Here is a 24,811-nt window from a genome sequence, read left to right on the forward strand (position 1 = left end):
CATCTACCAACACCTCGAATCAGCCTCGAATCGTGAAGCATATACTTGTCCCCAGGACTCCACTCTCCATCTTGGGAATACCAGCCCTGCCTTCAGTTTCGTCAACGCTTGGAGCTAACCTTGGACCATGAAGCGTATGTGTGTCTCCTCCATTTCCACTCTTCGTTCCAGGACTCCCAATCCATGCTGCCCATTCGTTCGTCGACGCCTGTGACTAGCCTCGGGCCAGGAGATATATTAGCTGCTTGAATCCACTCCCCTTTTTTGAGACTCGCAACCATGGCTTCAGAGTCATCCATCAACGCTTGAAGCTTCTCCCGAACCATGAAGCAGTCCACATGTCTCCATGACTTCACTCGTCTTTGCTGAAGTCCCAACTGTGCCCTCAGATTCGTCCATCGACCCATGTGATCGGTCTCGACTCAGGAAGCATTCACACGGATTTCGCGGGTTTGAGAAGATTTTAGGGTGGCTGGGTGGTGTGGTGCTCACTATAATCGTTGATCAACTATGTCACTTTGCTGTCGAAACCTTCTCACATTGAATTCGTGTCTCCATAACTCCAGCACTGTCATTCCAAAACTCCTGGCCCATGCCATCGGGCCAACCGTAGACGCCTGTAACCAATCTCGAATCATGAAGCACTTACACGTCATCCACCGAGCAATTGGGATGTACGACATAGACGACCTTGTTGCTCTGCTCCAGGCCCTCGCCCTCTTCGTCTGCGAGGCCTTCGCCGCGGATTTGCAGTAGCACATTGTCCTAAGATAGAAGTCAGCATGATAGCGAACACCCAGGAAAGATTGACAAGCGACTCACCTTGACCATTCTCTTCAGCACCTTCTTCGCCAGCTTTCGCTGGTCCTCCATGTCCTCTTGGCTCGTAAGCTCCTCCTCTTTTTGCTCCAAGTACCACACCAGCAGGTCTTCCTCCTCGACACCATCTTCCGCTGCGGTCTGATCGTCATTGACCCTCCGCAGCAGCATGTTGTGAATCTTGATGAAGTCGTCATACTTGATTTGTGTCTTTGGTCGGGGTGCTGGAGCCGGCGTCTGTGAAGCACGGACTGATGCAGGTGCGTCTTCGTCAGCTCCTGGCTCTGCATCATTGTCCATCTGCTCGTCGCCATCTTGATCGGCAGCTCCAGCAGTAGCGGCGTCTTCCTCTTCTTCAAACTCGACATCGTCCTTCTCAACACTGATGATACTCTGCTGCAAAAGCTTGAAAGCCTCATCGACCATGACAGGTGTGACAGTGTCCAGACAATTGGCCTTTGCGATCGCCTCGCTGAGTCGAATGAGAGACTCCAATTGACGCACGGTGATTCGGTACGAGTTCCGGCCGATGCCTCCTTGCGAATCATCAGACCTGAGCTCCTTGTACTTTTGCACCAAGAAAGTCTTTGCCTCATCGGTAAAGGTGGGTTGGAAGAGACGCGCAAATCGGATGTATCGCTGGAGCTGCTCGGTGCTGAACTCCGGCTCGATGGCCTCGTCTTTCAGCTGGTGGAGTCCGACAATGTGCTTCGCTAGATGCTCGTCGACCTGCTCGTTGCATTCATCGAGGACAACGAAGAACAGATCGAAACGAGACATAATCGGTGCACTCATGTTGATGTTTGCTCGCAATGTGGTCTTGCGGTTGTAACGGCCTCCGACTGGGTTGGCTGCCGCAAGAATACTGGTGCGAGCGTTTAGAGTCGCTTGAATGCCGGCCTTTGCGATGGAGATGGTCTGCTGTTCCATGGCTTCGTGAATGGCGACCTGATCCGCAAGGTCCATCTTGTCGAATTCGTCGATGGCGCAGATCCCGTTGTCAGCCAGCATGAGCGCACCAGCTTCGATAGTGAACTCGCCAGTCTCCTCATCCTTGACCACAGCCGCCGTCAGACCAGCCGCCGAGGACGCCTTGCCTGACGTGTAGACCGCGCGAGGAATGAACGAGCAGATGTACTTGAGGAATTGCGACTTGCTGGTACTGGGGTCCCCAACAATGCAAATGTTGAGGTCTCCACGGAGTGCCATGCCTTCTGGGGTGACTTTGCTCACGCCTCCCATCAGCTGCAGCAGTAGTCCCTTCTTCACAACCGTGTGGCCGTAAACCATGGGTGCAAGGGAGTCTACAAGTCGCATGTAAATGTTGTCTGACTGAACCATTTGTCGCAATTCGTCAATCTCGGCTGGTGTGAGGGTGTCGAGGTACTCCTGTTGTGCCTTCTCGCCAGTCTCGTCGCTTGCATCTGAACTCTGCATTAAAGACTGCATGATGCTGCTCGCCTGGCCCTTGAGGTTCTGCGTCGCTCGCTGGCCTTGCGTAGATGTGTCCGGCGTTATCATATTTGCAAGGAATGCCATTCGATACGTGAGGTCTCGCACACCGAGTGCCTTCAGTCCGCTCACTCCATTACCACCGACATCACCTCCGCGAGGTGCCTGTGTGTCGCGCACGGCTTGCGGTCTCACACCTGGCACTCGGAATTGGCTGATGTCCGGCACAACAATCAGCGTGCCTGTGAATATGCACTTCTCGCCGGCCTTTGCTCGGTCGACCATTTCTCCTCGGAGAATCACATCCATTGTCCTCGGCATGCTGCCTGTCGGAATCTCCGAGCTGTTCTCCTGTATCCGGACCTTCTGCCAATCGATAAATGTGCTCTGCCGGATGTCAAGCCGCCAGCCTTGTCGGTTCATGCAAGTCACATTGGGACATTGTGTAGGTTCCGAGTACTTGAAGATCTGCTCGATATCGGGAATGACGCTGTTGCAGGCCTCGCAGATGAATGTCGCCAAGTGCAGCTCGGGTCGCACTTCTGATGTCCTCGTCACAGTTCCGGAGATGGAAACGAGTTTTCCAATCTGCTCTGTCCGCAACTGGCGGACGCGTGAGACCAATGGCAAGTTGTACACCGCAATCGTAAAAATCTTGTCCGTTTGCTGGTTTGGAGTCTTATTCTCGATATTCTGCTCCTCGCTCAGGCTCTGTGTAGCAAGAGATGTGTCTGTCCTCGCTGTTGTGGAGCCTGGCTGTCTGTGCGCTCTGTAGTAGTTTGGCTCGTATTTTGCGATAAGGTTGTTCAGCCCGCGAAGCATGTACGGGTTGAAGCGGTAGTAGTCGTCTTGGATGGCCTGAGCGAGTACGCCTGTCGAGTGGTCCATCAGATGTGTGAAGTCGAGGTAGAGCGTGGAAAGCCCGAACTGAGCCATTCCGTGGATTTGCGCAATGTAGTATTTGTCCGAGGTCACCGCACTTGAGGTCGGTCCAGCTGATGGTGTGGGATCTTCTACGAAACTGTACATCAGTCAGCATTGCTCTCTCACGACCAGGCTCGCTGGATCATTACTCTTCCAGGAAGCGCTCAAACTGAATTCCCAAAGTCTCCGCGGTGGTATCAACAACTCGTGGAACATCCTGAGCACCCGGCAGCATCGTTCGCCTCAATCCTCTTCGTCCGACGACCTCATCATCTGCGAAACCATCGATCTCGCTGTGCATGCCCGGGGTGCTCACTGAGGGCGGGCCTCTGGGACGGGATGAGGAGCGAGCCTGTCGTCTTCGTCCTGCTGTCGCATCGCTTCGTGGCTCTCTGGGCGTATCGTCTGACCGCATCGTTGCATCCGGAGGAGACGACATGGTAAATTGTGGGAGTGAGGTGTCTTGAAATTTTGGTAGTGATCAATTGGAGCGACAGAAGACGACGAAGAGAAACACGAGACGCGCGCGCGACTGCCCGCTTTACGCGTAGAGTGGCATCTAACCAGCTTGGGACTAGAACGATTCTCATTCCTCAAGGGTCCAGTGGAGGTTTTGAAGAAAGAGGAGACCATTGGAAAGTCGCATGATTTCGTCTTACCCTGGCACGACATCTTCACAATCGCAACACGTCCGAACACCGCCGAAATGAGCTCCACCATGACTGTGACAGAGACCGAACCGACATACACCGAAAGAATCCTCCAGCTATTTCCCGAGATCAACACGAGCCTCGCGACCCAGAACCGGTCAGCAACTCAAGACCAAGATCTCGCTGGCTACGATGAAGAGCAGATTCGATTAATGGACGAGGTGTGCATTGTGCTGGATAAGGACGACGCACCAATTGGCAGTGCGAGCAAGAAAGTATGCCATCTCATGGAGAACATCAACAAGGGCTTGCTCCACCGCGCATTCTCCGTCTTCCTCTTCGACTCGCAAGATCGCCTCCTCCTGCAACAACGCGCTTCAGAAAAGATCACATTTCCCGACCTGTGGACAAACACATGCTGCTCTCACCCGCTAGGCATTCCCGGCGAGACTGGTGCGACCCTCGAGGCTGCTGTGGCTGGTGTCAAGCGAGCAGCACAACGGAAGCTTGATCAAGAGCTTGGGATCAAGAAGGAGCAGGTGCCGATCGAAAAGTTCGACTTCCTCACACGGATACACTACCTCGCACCCAGCGATGGAAAGTGGGGCGAGCACGAGATTGATTACATTCTGTTTATCAAGGCGGATGTGGACTTGAACATCAATCCGAACGAGGTGCAGGCGACCAAGTACGTGTCGGCAGATGAGCTGAAGGATATGTTCAAGGATGATTCGTTGAAGTTCACTCCGTGGTTCAAGCTCATTTGCCAGAGCATGCTATTCGAGTGGTGGCAGAATCTGAATGGAGGACTGGACAAATACAAGGGCGAGACTGAGATCCGTCGCATGTAGATGTAGCAGTTCTTGCATTGAGTGGGCAACGAGTTGGAGAAGTCGCTCTCGAGTACGGACATGGCACAGATACCCAGACATGGTTTTGAGTTCATTCTGTTCTGTTGCATGATATCCCAAGACCTAGTATTGGACGAGAAACACGGGAATCTTATGCTCTTCATCTGCGAAGTCCCGACGTTGAAAATTGTGCTCGCCCGGTATGCTCCTTCCTCTCCTACGCAATGGCCGCCTGGAACTTATCTCGACCTCACCTCGTCCCATCTTCACTTCACTTCACTTTACAAACACATCGAAAATCTCATCCTGGCCGTCACTCGCTTCCCAAAGATGAGCCAGAACCATGTTCAAGACAGGAGAAAGGCAAAATCGGATTCGACGCTTCGCTCAACGAACGCCGACGGCAGGCACGCGCTCGGAGCCGCCGCTCGTCACCTACGGAAAGCGAACCAAACCGCTCGAATTGCAAGGGACTCACTTCCTGCACTCTGAGCCTACTCCAGTACCTAAGGATATTCGACCTGAAGTCTGCCGCGGCCGACCACGTGAAAAGCGGTCTGTACCGGAACCTGGCCCTGACGACCCTCCTTTATCCGAAGAGGAGCTCGAGGCTGTGTACAATGGCCCCAATGCGAGTCCAATTGAAGAATATTCGAACGGCCAAGACATGCACCATCGGCCGAGTAAGATGAAGCCACTACAAAGAGGTCGAGAGACGAAACATCCGCGGGAGCCCTCTTGCAAATCACTTCCTCTGCAAGACCAGAAACATGCCGCATGGAATGACACTGCTCAGCGATCTCGAGACATCTCACAAAGGCCCACAGCAGCCCTGCACGTGTCGCCAACTCGATCACAACACGTGGACGGCCCTCCGCCGAACCCGATCTCGCAACCAGGAACCGTGGCAAAACATACAGGACCGAAGCCGGACAGGCCGAGACGTCACCTGCCAGTTGATGAGCTGGTACTGGTCGCTTCACCTCCAAGTCCAATTCAGCAGAACACTGTCGAACAAGGCGCGGACGTTGAGACGGTGCGGGCTCCGGACCCTATTGCAGACACCTCTAGTCCAGCTCATGGACAAACGCACCGGCCAGATGACGATAAGGAGCAGTTGCAGGAGGCTCCTCTGACCCTTCACCGAAAGCGCTTGAGAACTCCAAAGTTTACGCACAAGTCGATTGTCGAGTTGCGAAAGAAGCGACGAGCAGAGACGGCTCATTTCGACTCGAAGACAGACCGAATCATTGGCGATGGCTTTAGCAGTACAGAGATCAAGACAGGCCGCGGGAGCAAAGTCAAAAGCCGAAAAGTAAGGAAGACATTGACACATGTCCTCGTGGCTCTCCAACTGGAGGCTGGACCGTTGCCTGAGGTGGAGTTTCAAGACAGCAGTTGCGAGCTGAAGATGGAAGAGGACCTGGATGAAGAGGCCGAATGCGCTGTGGCTGACCAGCACCACGACAATGATCCTTTCGGCCCGTACAACGCGGCAGACGAGCGCAAAGTCACTTTCAGTGACCGAGTCTTCGATCAATTGTCGTCAATATCGGCTCCGAAGAGAGTCTACAGCATCTCGTCAGACGACAGTGACGATGAACAAGACCTTGACGATAGTGAACTTGAAGACGAAGAAGGTTGCCAGAATGAGGAAACCGAAAGTAGACCTGACGAAAGCGAGGTCGAGATGCAGCCAAACTTCAGGCCCGCTGGACTTCCGGTGCCTGTCAGGATACCCAGGGCCGCGGGCACGCCTGTCATGTACACTGGCACGCAGAGCGCGCGCAGTAGCGACCGTCACCTCGAGCCTAACATGCGAAGCATCGAGAAGTCTGCAAAGTCGTTGCGCGTGCCCGGTGGTGTCACGCTGGACTTCCGCCGTGTCATCACTCCAGGTACAGGGCCTATTCAAGTACCCCTGAACAAGCGGAGACTGATGGAAGTGAACGACATGATCGTTGATGAACCATTCGTCGAACAGCAAGAACAGCCAGACCTTCCCAGCGATCCATACCTGCTCAGGGGCTTCGGAGCGCCTCCCGATCAGCAGGATTCAGGAAGACGTCCACGCTCGATTCTCCGAAACCACACTCCCAGCACTGGAGACGGCACGACTGGGAGAGAATTCACGTCAGCCAACACCCGTCGAAACAGCATTGTCACGACCGAAGACAGCCACTACTTCGGCACTGCAACTGGTATGCTGAACCATCGGTCTGTTCAACCCAGGACTAATAGCCGCCGCGTGGTCACACAGCTGGCACACGACACCGCTGCGCTGGACTATTTCGCGCGGAAAAGACGCGAGGTTCATGTCGTCGACAGTGAGAGTGTCATTCCAGAGACATCGCCGGAGAGGCGGCCGAGGGACTACATCACGAATTTAGGATCGCAGATGCTTCTTCGGGCTCAGGAGAATCCGATGTCTTCGAGCGAAGCACTACCTGAAGTGCCCAAGAACCTAAAAACACTCACGAGAACTGTCAGCAGAGACAATGGAACGCTGAGCCAGGCTGTAAGAAGGCGATCCTCTCTGCCGTTTCAGTCTCCGACAAAGGTCGGGAGGTAGACGTCGAGCGCGTGAGAGTATGGGAAAGAGTGGGAAGTGTGCCGGGTGGGGACATGTCATGCAAGGCTCTTTGATGTCCAGGCATTCCTACGTGCACACCGTAAGGGCGCAGTCGCTCCGTATCTAGCACAGAATTTCGCATGCATAGTCCTGATAGCAGATCCGCGCATCGCTCGATCTCGAAGCCGTCTCCGCAGCAGCACGTTCTCGCCTTCTAGTGCTGTGCAAAGGCTACTCCTGCAAGCTCTTATCGCACAGTGGCGCCCGTCAATGATTTCACAGTACAGGTACCCTGCTTCGTCTTCAACAAGGCAACCTCCGTCTTCCCACTCTCCTTCAGCTTCTCAACCTTACTCGGCTCGAAACCCACAACCTTGTCCGCAGTCGTTGTGAATCCAACCTGACAGTCGTCCCAGACCTTCTTCTTCGGGTTGAGTACTGCCTCTGGCTCGCCCTCCCATCCCTCGAAGTACACCGGCTCGCCGGCCTCCGCGCCTTCAGGTGGATTCACGAGCTCAACGGGCCCGGCGTGGTTGTCAACCTCGCCTTCCGCGAGACGTGGCGATGCTGCGAGAACCATGGCAGCTGACTTGATACCGCGCATGGTGACGGGTTTGAGGTTGCACACAGCCACGATCTTGCGCCCTTGCATCTCCTCCAATGGTATCAGTCCGTTCAAGCCCGAGCATACCGTTCGCACGACCTTGCCCTCGTACTCGGAGGTGTTGTCTGTGCCGGGTGGGTCGCCTACAGCGATCGTGCTAACGAATAGTGAGTCGGCATTCGGATGTTGAATAGCCTTGAGAATGTGTCCGACTCGAAGATCGATGAGCGCAGGCGAGAACGGCTTGTCTGGTGCTGGAGCGTTCTTCTGTGGTTTCGGCTGCTTCTCCTTCTTTGGCTTCTCCTTTTTCTCGCCCGGTACCGCTGCGCCCACAGCTGCGGCGATCTTCTCTCCTGTCTCCTTGACCTTCTCTTTCGCCGGCTTTGCGTTCTCGGCCGACTTCGTGCTGTCGCTCGCGGCGGATGTGACTGTGCCCCCTACTGCTGCGACATTATCTGCGCCTGCTGCTGCTGCTGCCTTCTCCTTCTTCTTGCGCTCCTTCTCGGCCTTTGCATCGATTGGCTTGATCGCTGCCACAACGTTTGTAGGATCAATGGCAAGTTTGTCGCTGTCCTCCACTTTCAGACCAAACAGAGGCGCGTTCTGGACGAAGTCCAAGTGTCTGACGATGTGATGGTAGCCAGCTTCGCCGGTTTGCTGCTCTGGTGTCCAGTCCTTCACTACAGGCGCAAGGCGTGCATAGATGGCTACATCTGCGATGCTGGGCTTTGCACCGAGGAGTGTCGTGCGGGTCGAGAGGTGGGTGTTGAGGGCGGAGAGGCGTTCGGCAGTCTTTGCCTTGTCTTCGGAAGGGGAGGCGACGTGAGAGGAGGTGATGAGCCATTGTTCGATCTCGGCCTTTTCTGCGCTGGAATACTATGATCATATGTCAATGCTGGGAGGCAGAGCAGACTAAGGTCAGAGCATACATACTTCGGCTGTAGAGAAGATCGCGGATGACAGCTTGACGGGGTCGGTCTCATCGGTGCCATTGGCCTGTGGAAAGGACTTTGCGATCAAGCTCTTCGCCTTGTCGTCGAGCTGTGTGGCAGCCATGTTGTATGGTCGAGTGCTTTGAAAGGTTCGGACGGGTTCGAAGAGGGTTGAAAGTCGGATTGTATTGAACTTTGATTTCCTTTGAACGGGTCTGCAAGCTCCTGCAAGCAGTCTCAAGGGACGTATAGTCTTCAGTTTGGCGGTTGTCGGAGGTGTATGTTTTCGAGAAGTTATGCACATTTTATTCGACTGAGTCAACTACACCAATCGTCATGGCATTTCACAGCATGATCGTGACAAGGTATACGCAACAGAATCGCGGTCGAAGGTGTATCTCAAACAGAATCATCCTACTAAATAAGTGTCTATCACTACCTTCACTCTGCAGAAAGGCCTCTCGCGCAAGTACAACAACTCCCTTTCCTGGCGATCTATCCTCTCAAAGCGATGAGTGTGTTGAAATCTGACCTGCGCGACTTCGGTGGTGGACGAACTCCCGAGAGCTTGACAGTCACGCATGTATGTCCGCAGCTCGCAGAGTAGCTCGATTGCCTGAACCGATCGATGTGGCGGCTTCATCTTGGCCATTTGCTAGCCTTTGTCTGATTGGCCTTTCTCTTCTTCTTCGGTCGTGGTGTTGGTGTTGGTGGTGGTGGTAATGACGAAGTATCTTCGACATTGCGCTTACGCTTTCGTCCCGGCGTATGAGGCTTTCCGGATGGTCGTTTTACTGGACCTGGCTGGACCTTCAGAACTGGCGACTGGGACCGTGGAGTCGGCAGTGAGGTCTCCTTACCATGGCCAACAATGGTGCCTTCCGCTAAGACTACTCTCGGCCTTCTAGCCTCGCTCACGAAGAGCCCTTCGCCTTCTGATGTTGCCCATGTTGATTCGAGAGAAGCATCTCTTCTATTTGAAGGTGGGTCCATTTCACTTTGGCTGTCCGAATTATCATCCGCGGATTCCGCTTCAATCGACGGTGGAAACGCCTCATTCTCGTCGAGTACAGACGGTGCACCAACGCTGGGTGCTGGTATGGTGGCATCCTTGTTATCCCGTTTTTCGACTTCGGTGGGAGTGCTGGGCCGGAAGACCGCAATTTCACTGAGCAGCGATTCGGACCTGGCTCTTAAGATCTGTGGGCTGACCATGTCCGTAGCTTCAGCTTGGCCGTCGTCAGGGTTGACCGATGTCTGTTTCTCGCGTTCATCGTTCCCATCGATAGACTCCAACGATTCTGTGTCAACGCTTGCAACGCTGTCTGCCTTGTTGCGTTCCCTAGCCTTCGCAGGAAGCATATCGCGTGTATCGAACATTCGGGATGTTTGCCCGCCCCTGAGTGCACTCATTACATTGATCGGCCTGGCCATGCCTTTGCGATTGTCTTTACGTGCGCGTTCCTTCAAGGATATCTGTGTCGTGGGAAGTGGCGATACGGCTCTCGGGATTATCTCAGGATTCCCGGCAAATTCAAGATCTGTAAGAAATTAGCAACCTGTTCTCCTAGCATACTGTCTTTCGCTACTCGCCAAGCGGAATTAACAGTCTGCCGACATTCGCAGGATCTTCGGCACTCGTTGCGAGCTCCAGACTTCTGCGCCTTTGAAATATCAACTCGAGGTTCCTTTCTGCTTGTCCGGCAACCCGTTCCTTCCACCTCTCCGCCTTCTCCAGCGCTTCTTTCGCGGCCACAAAGTACTCCTCCGCGCGTTCTTCCTCCTCTAGCACTGTGCGCTCCTGCTGTTTGAGGCGATCCATGGCTTCGATGATGCTACTATCAAGATTGAGAGCTTTCATAATACCCCGAGCCATATCTTTCCGCGGCACGCTCGGTAAAGTTCAAGGGTAGTAATTTGCGCGATGCCGAAAATGCGCGAAAATGTCCTCATCCGGTGTCGTGCGCTGAGGGCGGCGATGGTGCTGTGGTGGTGGCGGTGGTGTCGCAACGTGGAAGGTTGATGTCTCAAGGGAGGCTGAGATACTTGCGACAATCGTAGCTATAGATGGCTCGTGGCACGAATTAATTCGCAGCACCTGACATGGGGATTCGTGAATTAGTGACTCAATGCGGAGAGGTCCTGTAGGCAACAATATGCCTTGGGCTTTGATTTGGTGGTTGACCGTCTCAATTGTTATTGGGCATGTGAAGTCACCGTCCTCGCCAGCTGGGCGCTGTCGAGCGGGAACGTGATGTCTATTGTCAGCTCTGAGCAGAGTGTGACCGAAGGAAGATGATCGGACGCGAGACCGGCGAGAGGCCGAAGTGCTGCGCCTGTACTCAAACCCAATGCGAGCAAGAGCCACTTGCGAAAGCATTGCGATGTCTCCATTTTACGTCGCTCACCTGTCGTAGCGAGCTTTTGAGGCTCACCTTTCGCACAGTGGAAGTCGTTCTGAAGACACATAGGTCATGTCGTGGGTAAGACTTGATGCTACCCCTGTTCAGAGGCCCTACGGCTGTACTGCTTGGATATGTGTGCGGTCTCACATTTCGAGCCTCATCCGGTTGTGCGTGGCTGCAAAGACAGCCATCGTGGTTGTGTTGCCATCTCTCCTTCACGATGGCATCTCTTGTTGTAAGATCTGTTCGCGGCTTCTACAGTGAGACGAGTGGGTACAAATCGTAGCCACATTCAATTCCAGTCCAGAATCACCGTTTGGCAGAGTTTGTGTACTCAAAATGTTGATGAAGGAAGCCAGGTCGGATGAAGGTGAGGTTCGTTCCTCTTTCCAATCCGCTTACCTGAGCAAGATCTTCGAAGCGGCGTTGGCTCCGACATACTCCGATCTTTATCCTCCTCCGCGTCAGATTGCTTCCCCTTCTGCACATCAACACCACGCTACACGCCTTCGCAAGCCCTCTCGCGCGCATTGACTGATCCAGGAACATCTGGCTCAGTGAACGAATCTTCCAAACTTCCAACAACCGTTACATGCAATCCGAGTCCCAGGCGCTTTCCACAACAGCAGTCACCGAAAACACGCCCCGAACCCCGACATCAACCTCCCAGCATGGCATCCACGACTACGATGGCAGCCCAGAGGGCAACCCGTCTCCGACAGACGATGTTGGTGCAGAGTCGCCAATATCTGCCGAGCAGCTTGCCCTCGACGCAGCACTTGCAGCTTCGTTGCAAGATATCGGCGCCGCGGCATCTTCTGAGAACCGAGGATTGAACATACGGGACACGCCCTCGCCACCAGCATACAATCGCATTGTAGAGTATGAGCAAGCTGCGACACCGTCTGCTCGAAAGAAAGATGAAGGGCCTGTGTTTGAAGTGGTCAAGAAGGCGCGAAGTCCAAACGACAAACGCTCGCCAATTCAGGACTTGCCGAATGGTAAGCTCGGTGTGCCTAGGACGGACAATAGACCGTCGCTAACGTAAGGCAGAGATCTTGACGCACTCTTTGGCGCATCTGACTCCTTCCGATCTGGCGTCCATGTCTCTTGTTTCCAAGCGATTTCACGACTTAGTGACGGGACCCCATGCGTGGCGAACAGCTTTCGCGCACTACTTTCCTGGCCCAGACTCTATCAATGCGATGCTGCAGGATGATTCCGACGATGACCAAGCCGTTGTGCGATCAGAGAAACGCGCCTTCACGCGTCTCACAGCGCTCGCATCTTGGAGAAGCGAGTACATCATGCGAACACGGCTTTTGAGGTCTTTGTCTCGCGGCAAGCCAGTGCCTGCTCCTGCGTCTACCCATACTCCACGCTCGGGTCATGCTGCTATTTCAGCACCAATTACAATGTACAGCTCCCAGCTGCTGACATCGATTAATCACTTGCACGCAACCTATGGGAGCGGGCTGAACAAACGCTTCCCGAGATTCGTTCACGGTGCAGATGATTACGGCACCGCGACTAGCAGCGACCCAAGTGCCGCCAAAGTCGACCCATGGGGACTTTCGGATCCCAATACTTTTCTCCAGTTTGCGGAGCGTTTTCCAGGAGACTCGCAGTACGGACTCGGGCCGGGAGAAGTCATCGGTGTGCCCAACGTCATGGACGTGAGTCAGCCGTACGGTATGGTCTTTGGTGAAGGATCACCCGGAGGCATGACATATTACCGTTCTACCGAAGAGATGCGTGGGCGTTTCTTGACATTCTCCTCCGCAATGTCGAAGCCGGATCTTGGAATCCCAAAATTCTTGTCGTCCAACGAGGCCATCACCTCTGTTTGGCTGGCCAAGTCTCCTGCGATACCTGCCTTGTCCGAAGGCTTGATCGGCATCATGTGCGGATCATCCTTGGGTGTACTTACTGCCTACAGCCTTGGGTCCATCAATGCAGGCAATCACCGCGACCAGCGCTTCGGACGCGGCGAAATGACCGCTCGATGGGTTTTGAGTCCCGGCGTGCCCATCATTGCGATTGTGGTTGATAACGAATACAGCCTGAAACGATACGCTCAGAATCGCATATGGGCTGTGGTGCTCAATGCTCTAGGCGAAGCATTCTACCTGACCAAATTTCCGAAGCGGCCACATATTGATCGTAGTATTCGTATGGACGACGAGATGATTGAGCGCACCGCTTGGTCCTCTGGCCGGACCGTATACTGGAATGCGATCGAGCCAAGTCGGCGCGTTGCAAAGCTGGACCCATACGCCGATTCTGGCGTCGATGGTAGCTATTCTCCGCGATCATCCTGGAATGGCATGTGCCTCAGCAAGGAGCAGACTAAGGCTGAGACGCACGAGATTGAGGACTTCGCTTCTCGGAAACCTAAAGACTTCCAAAGAACATGCGTTGGCTGGGATATGCGCAGAAGGCTCGAAGTGGACTTCGCGGGAGACGACGGCAATAACGCAGGCGAGAATGTGGTTGTGTTTGAGTGTGGGCTTGAAGAGGAGAGCACTCCACTCGTGAAGCGCTACACGCGATGCAGAATCCTGCAAAAAGCATCAACGGACACTGCATCCACCCCTCCACTGACTGCCGGCAGCACTGAACCATCTACTCCGCCGTCACTTTTTGGTGGTACTACATCTCCTGCGCTAGCACCTACCTCGAGCCTGTCCTTCGACCGCCTCGAGGATAATCTTTCGCAAGATGGCTTCGACGGATCTGCCACACCTCGTCAGATGACCGAAGAGTGGCGCACATCGGAGTTTCTTCTCGGTGGGCTGAAGAATGTCCAGATGCTGACCACTGCTGTCGATAACTCCACATTTGCAACCCAGACCATGTCCGAAGATCCTCTGCTGGGCTTTTCTGGCATGTCCACAGCATCCTCGCCCTCGCTCACCCCAATATCGGCCACGGAGCCTGGAGTCAATGCCGCGGACGTACCAGGTCAACGTGCACGCCTTTGCGCCGTCGGCACGAAGCTTGGTACAGTCTTGCTATGGAACATGCGTGGCCCAGTGTCGCGATCAGTCGAGGCGACGAATATGCTGGAACCTGTTCGGATCGTCTACACGGATTCTCCGCAGATCTCTTGCTTGGCTCTGTCGTCTTTGTATCTTGTTCACGGCGGCAACGATGGTCTTGTCCAGGCGTGGGATCCTCTAGCATCAGACACGCAGCCGATCAGAACGCTCAACTCGCGATTCTCGTCCCGCGCTCGTCGTCGACTGGTCCAAGCCCAGGCATCAGCCCAGGGCGTTGGCATCAACATGTACGCTGCTGGAGCGTTGAGCTTGGATCCAGACCCTACAGTGCTGCGAGGAATGGTCTCGCTTGGCAATCAGCTTCGGTACTGGTCGTACAGCTCGTCTGCCGCCGATCAGTACAAGTCGCACAAGCGTCGGCTCCGTCGATCTGAGCGAGGCAGCAACAATGGTGGCGAGCGCTTCTCTGGCGCGACACGAACCAACCTCAAGGATTACATAGCCAATGAGAAATTCGAGCTGGACCGCGAGAAGCAGCTGCGACAGAAGGACGCTCAGCGCTTCGCGGGTAGGTTCGGTACAGAGCTCCTTGATGGCAGCGAAGAGGAGATGCTTGCGTATGCGGCCATGCTTAGTCAAGAAACGCTGGAGCAAGAGAGCAGACGACGGGTATCAGATGCTAGCACCGCCTTTAGCACTGCGGCCAGCAGTATCGGTCAAAGCAACTGGTCAACAGCTGATGCAACGCCAGCATCTCCCTCTCCTCGCGAGGTCGCTCCCAGAACGGACGATGAGCTGGATGCTGATATTGCTGAGGCGATCCGTCAAAGCTTGGCTGCATCTCCTGGAGCTGGCTACGACATTCCCATCCGTCATGCTAAGCCCAGGAACAAGAAGGCTCCATCTGCAAAGTCGTCGCCGCGATTGGCTGGCAAGAGCAAAGAGGCTGAGATGAGTGATCTGGACTTTGCTTTGCAATTGAGTCTGGCCGAGGAGCAGAGTCGGCGGTCTTTAGAAGAGAGCGAGCCGTTTCCAGGTCTGCCGGTTGCGTCTGGTCGGGGCAAAGGAAAGGGCAGGGAGAGGGCGTAGCAGACGGTAGCAGTCAGACTGCTTGTCAATTCTTGATAGGCTAATTGGCGCATTGAGTAGATGCCCTACTGAAGCAATTCTGCAATACTATGCTTCACAAACCGTTTCTCGTATTCATTTCGTTTCATATGCCCGTGCCAAGCATTTCTTCTGTCGAGATGCTGCTTGCGGTACATCCCGCAGGAAGGAGCATCTCAAGCTGTGACGAAGACAACAAACCGCGCCTCCAACAACACCTTGTCCCTCCATACACACACTCCACGTTACGTCCGAGGGCATTGCAACATCGCCTCTATTACACTTGGAGCACGTGTAAATCCCTCTTCTGTTGATACCCGCCGTTGATACCGAAGGCCAACCACTGAAACACATCTCTTGAGCCCGGCCAAGTCTCCTCACCACCGCATACGCACACGCGACACTCTCGCCTTCCGACCAACGAAACCGATCACCTCCTCACATCGATCTCGCAGTCATGGAGGCTGCGGCGCTGAAGGCGCAGCCGGTCGACACGACCATGGAAGATGCAGGAAAGGTGGAACACAGCTTGGGCGCAAGCGTGGACCCGCCATCAATAAATTGTCTGGACGGCTGGATCGAATCGCTCATGACATGCAAGCAGCTCGCCGAGGAGGATGTGCGAAGACTGTGTGAAAAGGCTCGCGAGGTGCTACAGGACGAGTCGAACGTGCAGCCTGTGAAATGCCCGGTGACCGTCTGCGGTGACATCCACGGCCAGTTTCACGATTTGATGGAGCTGTTCAAGATTGGAGGGCCGAATCCGGATACCAACTATCTTTTCATGGGAGACTATGTCGATCGAGGATACTTCTCGGTCGAGACGGTGACCTTGCTCGTGGCGCTGAAGATCCGCTACCCATCACGCATCACCATTCTGCGCGGTAACCACGAGAGCAGACAAATCACGCAAGTGTACGGCTTCTACGACGAGTGTCTCCGCAAATACGGCAACGCCAACGTCTGGAAATTCTTCACCGATTTGTTCGACTACCTGCCATTGACCGCGCTCATCGATAACCAGATCTTCTGCTTGCACGGAGGTCTGTCGCCGAGTATCGACACACTTGACAACATCCGCGCGCTTGACCGTATTCAGGAAGTGCCGCATGAGGGACCGATGTGCGATCTTCTCTGGTCTGATCCGGATGACAGATGTGGATGGGGAATAAGCCCAAGAGGAGCTGGGTACACTTTCGGGCAGGACATCAGTGAGGCGTTCAACCACAACAACGGTCTGACGCTGGTGGCTCGCGCGCATCAGTTGGTGATGGAAGGATACAATTGGAGTCAGGATAGGAACGTGGTTACGATATTCTCAGGTGAGACTTGTGTTGTGGGCTGAGGATGCCATGCCATTTTCTGACTATACTCCCAGCACCCAACTACTGCTACCGCTGTGGAAACCAAGCTGCCATCATGGAAATTGATGAGCATCTCAAGTACACCTTGTAAGTCTCCAGGCTCCAAAATGTCTCAGTTCTCCACTAACACAGCCACTCCAGCCTACAATTCGACCCCTGCCCTCGTGCCGGAGAGCCGATGGTCTCACGTCGCACACCGGACTACTTCTTGTAATGAGCCAATGCCGCAATGCCAGGACCGAACGAGACGACCAGAGGAGGTTAAAAGTACGACGGAACTGCTTGATCAATCGAAAATCCGTCCTTGCGTGGGTGTCAGGCGATGATGGACGGGCACGGGCAATGGCTCGCGTAGATGGCAACTTTATTGCATGCCGAGCAGGTAGCACCATACAGATCTGAAAGAAGTCCTATTTTCGTACTTCTCTCGAATACCAAGCCCTGGATGGAAGACGTGTGGCTGCCAGATGAAGGTCACCGGCATGGGCTCGAAGACCGCTCGGAGCGCGCAGTCGAAATGGTTCGGGGTGTTCTCTTGCTCGAGGCCTTCGATTCGCGCCCTCCTGATCACAGTCCTGAAGCTCGACTTATCATCCACATCATTCACGTTGGCATATCAAATGCATGTATCTGCAGTCACCAAGTGTCAGTCCATATCGTTATTTGGAGCGAGGTCTGTGTGCAGTCTGAACTCACCCTATTCGCCCACCCAACCCACTCGCCCAAACCTCTGACAAACACATCCTCCCCATCCTCACTCGGCACGCTCTCATGTCCCCAGACCAGAATCTCCTCAAACCTCCCCTTCTCCTCAACCACTTTGACTTCTGCAGGTAGCTCCTCTTCCTCCTCTTCGTCCTCTTCATCATCCTCCATGTCCTGTCTGTGTCGAGGAACGCGCATTTTCGGTTTTACCGGCAGGATCGTGTTTGTCTTCTGCAATAAGTGTCCTGTGTAGCCTGCTGGTAAGGGCAGGCGTTTCGCGAGGAGTTTGCGGCCGCGGAGGTAGACTGTTGGGACTTTTGTCGTGCTGGTCGCTGGATCTGTAGGGAATTTTCCGTCGGTGGTCTCGTCGTTGGACTTTGAAAGGTGCTTTGACAGGACTTGTTGTCGTGGAGTCCAGTATCGTTTGCTGATTCGCATGGGACCGGAGTGTTTAATGCTGCATGGGAGGATGTTTGGGTGGAGAAGCTTGGGTTGCGAGGAGGACGAGGAGGGTACTATGGCGAGCATTGTTGAATGTATTGGAATGCTTCGTTGTGTATACTGTGTATATGTGTCAAGATGTGCGTTTATGTTCGAGATTGATATCGAGCTGGCGGACGCGCACCTGGTCGCGGTGGACGTGAACCGAGTACTGCTCTGTCATTGGCTCGGATTGGTCCGGCCCTAGTTCATGTATCTGAGCTAACCACTACACTCTACATCCTTCGAACGACTTTGACAACCTTGGAACCTGGAAACCTTACATTCGATTGCGGTGATGACGAACTCCACAATCCTTGGTCGGGCAGCGATGTGAAACTCAACGTCGCCTGGATCTGACTGGGTGGTGCTTTTCTAAGATAGGAAATATATGAACAAAAGGCGAGCGATCATGTGTACTCACTTGGTCCGAGCTGGTTAAAGAATGAGTACGACACCTGGAGCATGACTACCTCTAGTGCAACCTCGTTAAGGTCAGCATACAGAACAATTTGAACGCAAGCGATGCGGTACGTACGATGTCTCCATAGTCCATCGATTGATCGAAGTAGGTCATTGCCTTGTCGTAGTATCGTCGTGATCTACCCTCTTCCGACAGAGTGATGGAAGAGTAGGCGGTCGATCCAATGGCAAACACCATCCATGTACGGAACAATGTTGAAGGGAGCTGTAGCTCATGCTTTGTGTCGATAAGAAGCTGCTTCAGATCTGCCATGAACTCTCGTTGGTTGATGATGGGGCAGAGAGTGTGGAAGTGCTCGAAATAGAACATGACGAGCTGTTGTATCTCCGCCTCGTCCGGAACATCGTCCAGCGGCGAGGACTGCTCGCAGAAGGGGTTTGCGGCATTGTCGTCGTTAAGTAATGGCAGATTGAAGCTCTGAGGATCGATACTCATCATATTCATGAAGTCGAGATGCGTCGTTGTCGGCCCGTCGTTCAGGAATGTTATGTCCTCGAGCTGTGCATTGAACACAAAGTCCGACCCGTCGAGGGCCGGTCGACGAAGGACAGCCTGCGTCAACCTAGCGAAGCTCAAACCAGCAGTAGGTCCCAAGAATGGCTCCGCCACGGCTGCCATTGATACGGACTTCAAATTGTTCTCGAGCACCTCCGGATTCGGAGCTGGAGCGCCGACAGGGTTGCTTCGCATACTACAGTCCGGTGAAGCAAGTATATACCGTCGTGGCAATGACGGTGCAGATGAGTGTTCGCCATGGCAGTGATGTTGCACAAGCTGGCCTTCGAGCTCTTTCACACGCTTTTCGAGACTGCTGACGTATCTTTGCAAGTGCTGTCAGCGATGGCAAAGCAATTGGAAAAGCGCTTTCAAGACATACTCAACGGCATATGATGCCGTATCTTGTTCCTCGTCTAAGAAGCTACACGAGTGTTTTGCCGTGGTACAATTGCCACATTCGGGGAGTCCTCGATCGCACTTCTTCTTGCGCCATTGACATCGTGTGCAAGAGATCTTAGCCCGCCCGGCGATGCCACCTTCGCACGGCATCATGAAGAATTGGACCGGAAACCCTTAGAGGATCGAGAGTATCCGCGATGTTCTTGCCTCCAGGTTCAAGGCGCTTATCAGTTCTTATCATGATGTAGGATGGATGCTCCACGATTCAATCTTGGCGCTCATGGGTGTCTGTTGGACACGATGAGTGGTGCTAAAAGCGAGATACGTTCGCTAGCCACTGTGAATGCTGGCGTTGAGAGCGAATCGCTACAAGAAGTGAGAGTACCGGGAATGGTTTCAAATCCGCCGCTGACCAGAGAAAGGCAGATTGAAGATACTTCAACCCCAGCCAACTTGGTTTCTTCATCCTTCAAGATTGCTGCACTGATGCAAGGCTTGTCCACGCCCTGCTTGATCATCTCACAGACTTCGTTCAGCAGCAAGTCGAGATAAGCGTCGCGACGATCTCTGAGCTCCTTGGACCTTGCTGTTTACTCGTTGTTGGGAAGATAGCACAGTGCCGGGATGTAGTCCTGCAGATTCTCAGATGCACTGCGGAGCAGAAAGATCGCTGAGCCAACGTGCAGAATCTCTCGAAGCAATTCATCGTAGATGTCGTTCATCCGAATGCCGTAGCAGAGCGTCAAGGTCGTGTTGAGAGCGTACCGCTGGATGTAAGGCCGTATGCTGACTTCTTTCTGTGGGTTTGAACAATCGCTGTCGGCGTGCATGTCGCGGACGATGCAGAAACTCTCCAGATCGAACATTGGATGGTAGTCACGCAAGGCCGGACGGGCCAGAGCGGTACCAGCGGCTTTTCGCTTGTTCTTGCTGCTGGCAACCCACGGGCTGCTCCCGATCGTGAAGCCTTGTGTGCTATTGATCACACCGTGAAAAGTGTATAGCTTTGGACGATCAATGACGGCGCTGTGGTGTTTCACCAGGATGTCGCGGCAGGCATCGAAGGAGTTGAACACCACGGCTCGAGTGTTGCCGAACCTGATTTGGAATACAGGATGGTTGTACTGACGCCACCATCTCTCGCACGTGGACGCATGATCCTCGCCGAGCTTGAGCAGATGCACGCAGATGGGCACCGCCCCAGGGATTTCGGGAATGCCGTTGATGCGTTTGATGTCCGTAAATGTGGCCAACTAAGACAATGTGTTGTCAGCATGGCTTTGAGCGACCAATGGACCATAGCACGTACCCAGTAGATCAGGACTAACATTCCAAGAGTAAATCCTACCACTGCGTGGAGTCCATGATCGCGGACAATGTCAACGAGTATATTGAGCCCGGCCAACATTGTAGAGACGCAGGTGCTGTTTGACGAGTAACGAACCTGATGAGGCTGCGACTCTTTCGTAGACCAGCATCGATATATGGCGTTCTTCGTGAGCCCGATTCCCCGGCATACCTCTGCCGCAGCTCTGCCGGGAAACGCGGCAGATTACACAGTCGGAGTGCCCGATGTGGGGAGCTTGATAAGAGTTGTCTGTAGAGATCTGGCCCCATATCCGATACTCTCCTATGGGCAGTCAGCAGAGCCCCGATGGGATTCATCCGTCCCTTGAGGCGGAGTAAGGCATGCGAGGAGAGGTCCTGGTTGTTGTAGAAAGGACAAGCACTGCTGTTCTGGCTGGTAAGACATGTTTGCAACCGAAGTTCGCCACCCTATGGATGCTTCTATGTCTCTGGGAATGTCGCTATATCTTGAAGTCTGCGGTGACGTATTCCTCAAGTTTGTAGCTCGGCTGACACTCGACAAAGAGTGTTTCCTGCGATGAAAGGTTGATGAACATGCTGTAAGAAGGACTATTCTTCAGGCACCTACTGGATCACCCGCCATGCGAAATGTACTCGCCGCCTCTTCGTCCGGCTATGCTTTTGGGGAGCCCAGTCGCTTCAACCATGAGTTGAATCCGACAGCTCTTCTCCAAAAGAGTATACAGGTATGCCGCTTCGTCTACTGTTTGGCCTACTGTAATCAAGCCGTGGTTGACCAGAATTGCAGCTTTGTTCTTGCCCAGTGCCTGAGCGATGTTGCTACCTTCGTCTGCTGCGAAGGCAATGCCCCCGTTATTGTCGTAGACCGAATGTGCTTTGTAGAAGTAGCAGACATCTTGGCTGATCATATCAAGGTTTCGCCCGAAAGCCGCCCAAGCCTTGCCGTACAGGGAGTGCGCGTGGCAGACGGCATGAGCATCGGATCGAGCCAAGTGGCAAGCTGTGTGGATCGCTACACCAGCTGCGTTGGCTGGCGCTGACGGAGACGCACCCGTTGGAGTCAGAAGCGGTTCGTCTGGAAACACCTGCGAGACCAGTACTCACCCGATTGCCACCTACAACATTGCCCTGCATGTCCAGACAGATCAAGTCGCTGATAGTCATCATCGAGAAATGTACAGCAAGAGGATTGATCCAAAAGCGGTCGTGAAACTCCGGATCTCGTACACTGATGTGGCCTGCAATGCCTTTCGCGTAGCCTTCGCGACCAAACACACGGCAAGCACCCGCGAGATGCTCCAGCGTCCACTGCCGCTGAGTGGCGTAAGATTCGAATTTCGGGATCGCATCGACTGCCACTCCCCCATGGCTTCCAGCGGCGATAGAACATGCTTGGGCTTCGGGAGGTTTTCGATGTTTGCCGTCGTCTGCCTGGAGTTGTTTTCAGAGACCATGGTGTCGATATCCAGATCGTATTTAGTATCATCGACACTCGCGAAGTCACGGATGTGCAGCGTACCAAAGAGGTGTGGTCTGGCCTGTCTTGCTATCGGCCTGTCCGAACACGATAGAGGTCCAATCGGCACTGCCGACGCCGCCTCTCCATCGGCGGGCGCGACATATCTCACCAAGGATGGACATACGGGATGAAGGCAGCGATAGGCGACGACATCTCTATCTTGATAGAGGGGAAGAGGACGTGGGCCGAGCGGGCAAGGGGGCGCAGTTCTATCATTGGCTCTGCGGAGGTTCGCGCTAGTAAATGTCCTCTGACCAGGCGGGCACTTGTCCGCTCCCCCTGTGAACCAATACCGACCTCAACGATGATGAGGCGTTCACCAAACATCCATGCTACGGGTCCATTGTACCTCGGATGTCGTCCGTTATGCGGATTCTGTTCCGATGTAAGCTTCTCTTCCAAGCGCAGATTCACCGCTGGAAGATAAGGCAATTCTGCCTCGATCTGGTAAAGCGATGCACGAACTGGACACGCCCTGCTGAAGACTAAAAGCGCCATTGCATCGGCCAGACCGACCTCACTTTGCCAAGCTGGCACTTGAGAAGCCACGAGGCTGCTTGCCCGTTGACCTTCGAGGACTGCTAATCTATTGTACCATGCTGACTCTGATCATTTTTGCGGCATCGCTGGCGGCGGCTTTTTACCAGTTCATCGTCCAGCCGCTGTACCTGGACAGACTGAGCAAGATCCCGGGACCCAAACTATACGCCCTGACTAAATGGCGACTGGCCCTCGAGGAATGGCGAGGCGCTCGAACCCGGACTATCGACGCTCTACACAATCAGTACGGACCTGTGATCCGCATAGGACCGAATGAGATCCATTGCAACAGCTTGGCAGCTCTGCGAACCATCTACGGAGCCGGCAGTGGATATGGACGGACTTCTTTCTATCGGATGTTCGATGCCTATGGAAAGCAGAATCTCTTCACTTTCTACTCGAACAAGGCGCACGGAGACCGCAAGAAGTTGGTCGCCAATGCTTACTCCAAGTCTGTCATTCTCAAAGGGCCCACGGCCAGCTTGGTGCGGGAGAAGGTCTCGCAGTACATGTCTCTGATCGAAGAGGGCGGTACTAAGCCTCATGAGATCTTCAGCAGTCTCCACTACTACTCCATTGATAGCATTACGCACTTCCTCTATGGTTCCAAGTTTGGGGGGACATCAGCTTTGACAGGGAGTACAGCGGACCGCAAACTTCTCCAGGACATTCTCGATCCTACTCGTCGCCGCTTGAGCTGGTTCGCTGTCCACCTGCCCGCTCTGACTAAGTGGCTATATACACGGACCGGGTCCATGGAGAGGCTCGTGAAGCCGCTGCTACCTATGCAAAAACCTGCCACGTACAGCGGCATCCGGAAACATGCGCTGGACGCATACTGGGGATTTGAGAAAGCAGCTACCGCGGAGCCTTCGGCCACTCTTGCGGACCCAACGATCATCACGCAGCTCTGGAAGTCACACGAGAGGGTCAAAGCATCTGGTGCAGGTGCTTTAGACTCGCTCGACATCGCCTCCGAGTGTGCAGATCATCTACTCGCTGGCATCGACACCACCGCTGATTCTCTGATGTTTCTTGTATGGGCAGTCTCAAGGCCACAGCATGAAGCACTTCAGCGTCGCTTGATCGACGAACTTCGATCGCTGCCAGAAGACGAGCTGGAAGACGGCGTGCCCAAGCTAGAGACCCTCGATACGTTGCCGGTCTTGAACGCGGTCATCAAGGAGACTCTACGGCTTTATTCTCCACTGCCTGCTTCAGAACCTCGCTCGCTGGGTGTGGATCGTACTGTAGACGGCTACGATATCCCAGCCGGAACGACCATCAGCATGTCACCATACTCGCTGCATCGCAACGAGGAGGTGTTCAAAGATCCATTGACATTCAACCCTGATCGCTGGTTGAACAGCTCGCTTGAGGAAGTGGCCGAGATGAATCGCTGGTTCTGGGCATTTTCGTCGGGCGGGAGGATGTGCATTGGACTGCAGTAAGTTCGGTCTTGGGGCAGGCGGAAATTTCATGAGCCTTGCTAACACACCTCCCAGCCTCGCCATGGCTGAAATGACAGCTTTGGTGGCTGCTGTGTATCGCGAGTACACGACTTCGATCGCACCAGGTTTTGAGAACAAGACTCCTGCGATCACGTCGAGGTTCGAGATGTTCTATGATGTGACGGTGCCGGAGATTGCGGAGCATGAGTGCATGATTACGTTCGAGCGGCATTGATTGAAGCCCTCGCTGGTCGAGGAAGTATACGCTACTTGTAGAAGCTCGCGTTATGTCCATGCGGTGCTGAATTGTTTGTGAACTGTTCCACATCTCGTCATTCATACCACGACACGACGATCCATTCAAGTCGCATGATTTGTTGAGAGCCTCATTCGAGGCGGAGTCGGCCCCACTTCGTCAGATCGGATCAGATCTCTTGTCGATTGCTTGAGTGGAGCTATTCAAGCTCGTCGAGGCGATCATCTCGACAAAAACTGCAACAGACGACAGACGAAATTCCTTCGTCGCTAGGTACCCAGCCACCAATGTGTGTAAAGGACAACGGAACGGTCATATCCACCGACTCCCGCCGTGCCGGAGTAATGGCACATTCGAAAACCCGGGGCCAATCCGTTCACGGCAGATCGATGACGCTACCGTGTCAATATTTGGACCAGCATCACTGGCATTGGGCCATCACTTCGCCCACATCGCATCCCTCCTCCA

General features: G+C 54.0%; 9 protein-coding genes across 9 annotated transcripts; 4 read left to right on the forward strand and 5 right to left on the reverse strand.

Moving 5' to 3' along the window:
* Nucleotides 1–645: 645 nt before the first annotated feature.
* Nucleotides 646–3,610, reverse strand: MYCGRDRAFT_47838 (DNA replication licensing factor MCM6; the record flags this gene model as incomplete). Its single annotated transcript, XM_003849638.1, has 3 exons — nt 646–765; nt 823–3,292; nt 3,345–3,610. 3 exons carry the CDS (start codon nt 3,608–3,610, stop codon nt 646–648), a joined length of 2,856 nt encoding a protein of 951 aa, XP_003849686.1.
* Nucleotides 3,611–3,865: 255 nt separating this feature from the next.
* On the forward strand, nt 3,866–4,857 carry IDI1 (IDI1, isopentenyl diphosphate:dimethylallyl diphosphate isomerase; the record flags this gene model as incomplete). Its single annotated transcript, XM_003849367.1, has 1 exon — nt 3,866–4,857. The coding sequence occupies one exon, from the start codon at nt 3,902–3,904 to the stop codon at nt 4,694–4,696; it is 795 nt and encodes a 264-aa protein (XP_003849415.1).
* Nucleotides 4,858–7,335: 2,478 nt separating this feature from the next.
* On the reverse strand, nt 7,336–9,069 carry MYCGRDRAFT_75604 (uncharacterized protein; the record flags this gene model as incomplete). The annotated part of the gene is made up of 3 exons (XM_003849637.1): nt 7,336–8,238; nt 8,302–8,748; nt 8,806–9,069. 3 exons carry the CDS (start codon nt 8,926–8,928, stop codon nt 7,516–7,518), a joined length of 1,293 nt encoding a protein of 430 aa, XP_003849685.1.
* A 374-nt stretch (nt 9,070–9,443) lies between these two features.
* Nucleotides 9,444–10,626, reverse strand: MYCGRDRAFT_95765 (uncharacterized protein; the record flags this gene model as incomplete). The annotated part of the gene is made up of 2 exons (XM_003849636.1): nt 9,444–10,280; nt 10,423–10,626. 2 exons carry the CDS (start codon nt 10,624–10,626, stop codon nt 9,444–9,446), a joined length of 1,041 nt encoding a protein of 346 aa, XP_003849684.1.
* A 1,175-nt stretch (nt 10,627–11,801) lies between these two features.
* MYCGRDRAFT_75608 (uncharacterized protein) lies at nt 11,802–15,300 on the forward strand (the record flags this gene model as incomplete). Its single annotated transcript, XM_003849368.1, has 2 exons — nt 11,802–12,210; nt 12,263–15,300. 2 exons carry the CDS (start codon nt 11,802–11,804, stop codon nt 15,298–15,300), a joined length of 3,447 nt encoding a protein of 1,148 aa, XP_003849416.1.
* A 228-nt stretch (nt 15,301–15,528) lies between these two features.
* MgPP2Ac (MgPP2Ac, protein phosphatase 2A catalytic sub-unit) lies at nt 15,529–18,309 on the forward strand (the record flags this gene model as incomplete). The annotated part of the gene is made up of 3 exons (XM_003849369.1): nt 15,529–16,640; nt 16,697–16,769; nt 18,270–18,309. The coding sequence occupies 3 exons, from the start codon at nt 15,776–15,778 to the stop codon at nt 18,307–18,309; spliced, it is 978 nt and encodes a 325-aa protein (XP_003849417.1).
* Nucleotides 18,310–19,625: 1,316 nt separating this feature from the next.
* Nucleotides 19,626–20,489, reverse strand: MYCGRDRAFT_23786 (uncharacterized protein; the record flags this gene model as incomplete). The annotated part of the gene is given in 2 exon segments (XM_003849635.1): nt 19,626–19,830; nt 19,843–20,489. Coding segments are annotated over 2 exon segments (852 nt in total), but the record flags the coding sequence as incomplete, so codon positions are not given.
* A 699-nt stretch (nt 20,490–21,188) lies between these two features.
* MYCGRDRAFT_47462 (uncharacterized protein) lies at nt 21,189–21,963 on the reverse strand (the record flags this gene model as incomplete). Its single annotated transcript, XM_003849634.1, has 2 exons — nt 21,189–21,607; nt 21,672–21,963. Coding segments are annotated over 2 exons (711 nt in total), but the record flags the coding sequence as incomplete, so codon positions are not given.
* Nucleotides 21,964–22,461: 498 nt separating this feature from the next.
* Nucleotides 22,462–24,322, forward strand: CYP-1 (putative P450 monooxygenase; the record flags this gene model as incomplete). Its single annotated transcript, XM_003849370.1, has 2 exons — nt 22,462–24,083; nt 24,142–24,322. The coding sequence occupies 2 exons, from the start codon at nt 22,693–22,695 to the stop codon at nt 24,320–24,322; spliced, it is 1,572 nt and encodes a 523-aa protein (XP_003849418.1).
* Between the last annotated feature and the right edge of the window lie 489 nt (nt 24,323–24,811).

This window comes from Zymoseptoria tritici, chromosome 9 (assembly GCF_000219625.1).
Source record: "Zymoseptoria tritici IPO323 chromosome 9, whole genome shotgun sequence".
NCBI classification, from domain to species: Eukaryota; Fungi; Ascomycota; class Dothideomycetes; order Mycosphaerellales; family Mycosphaerellaceae; genus Zymoseptoria; species Zymoseptoria tritici.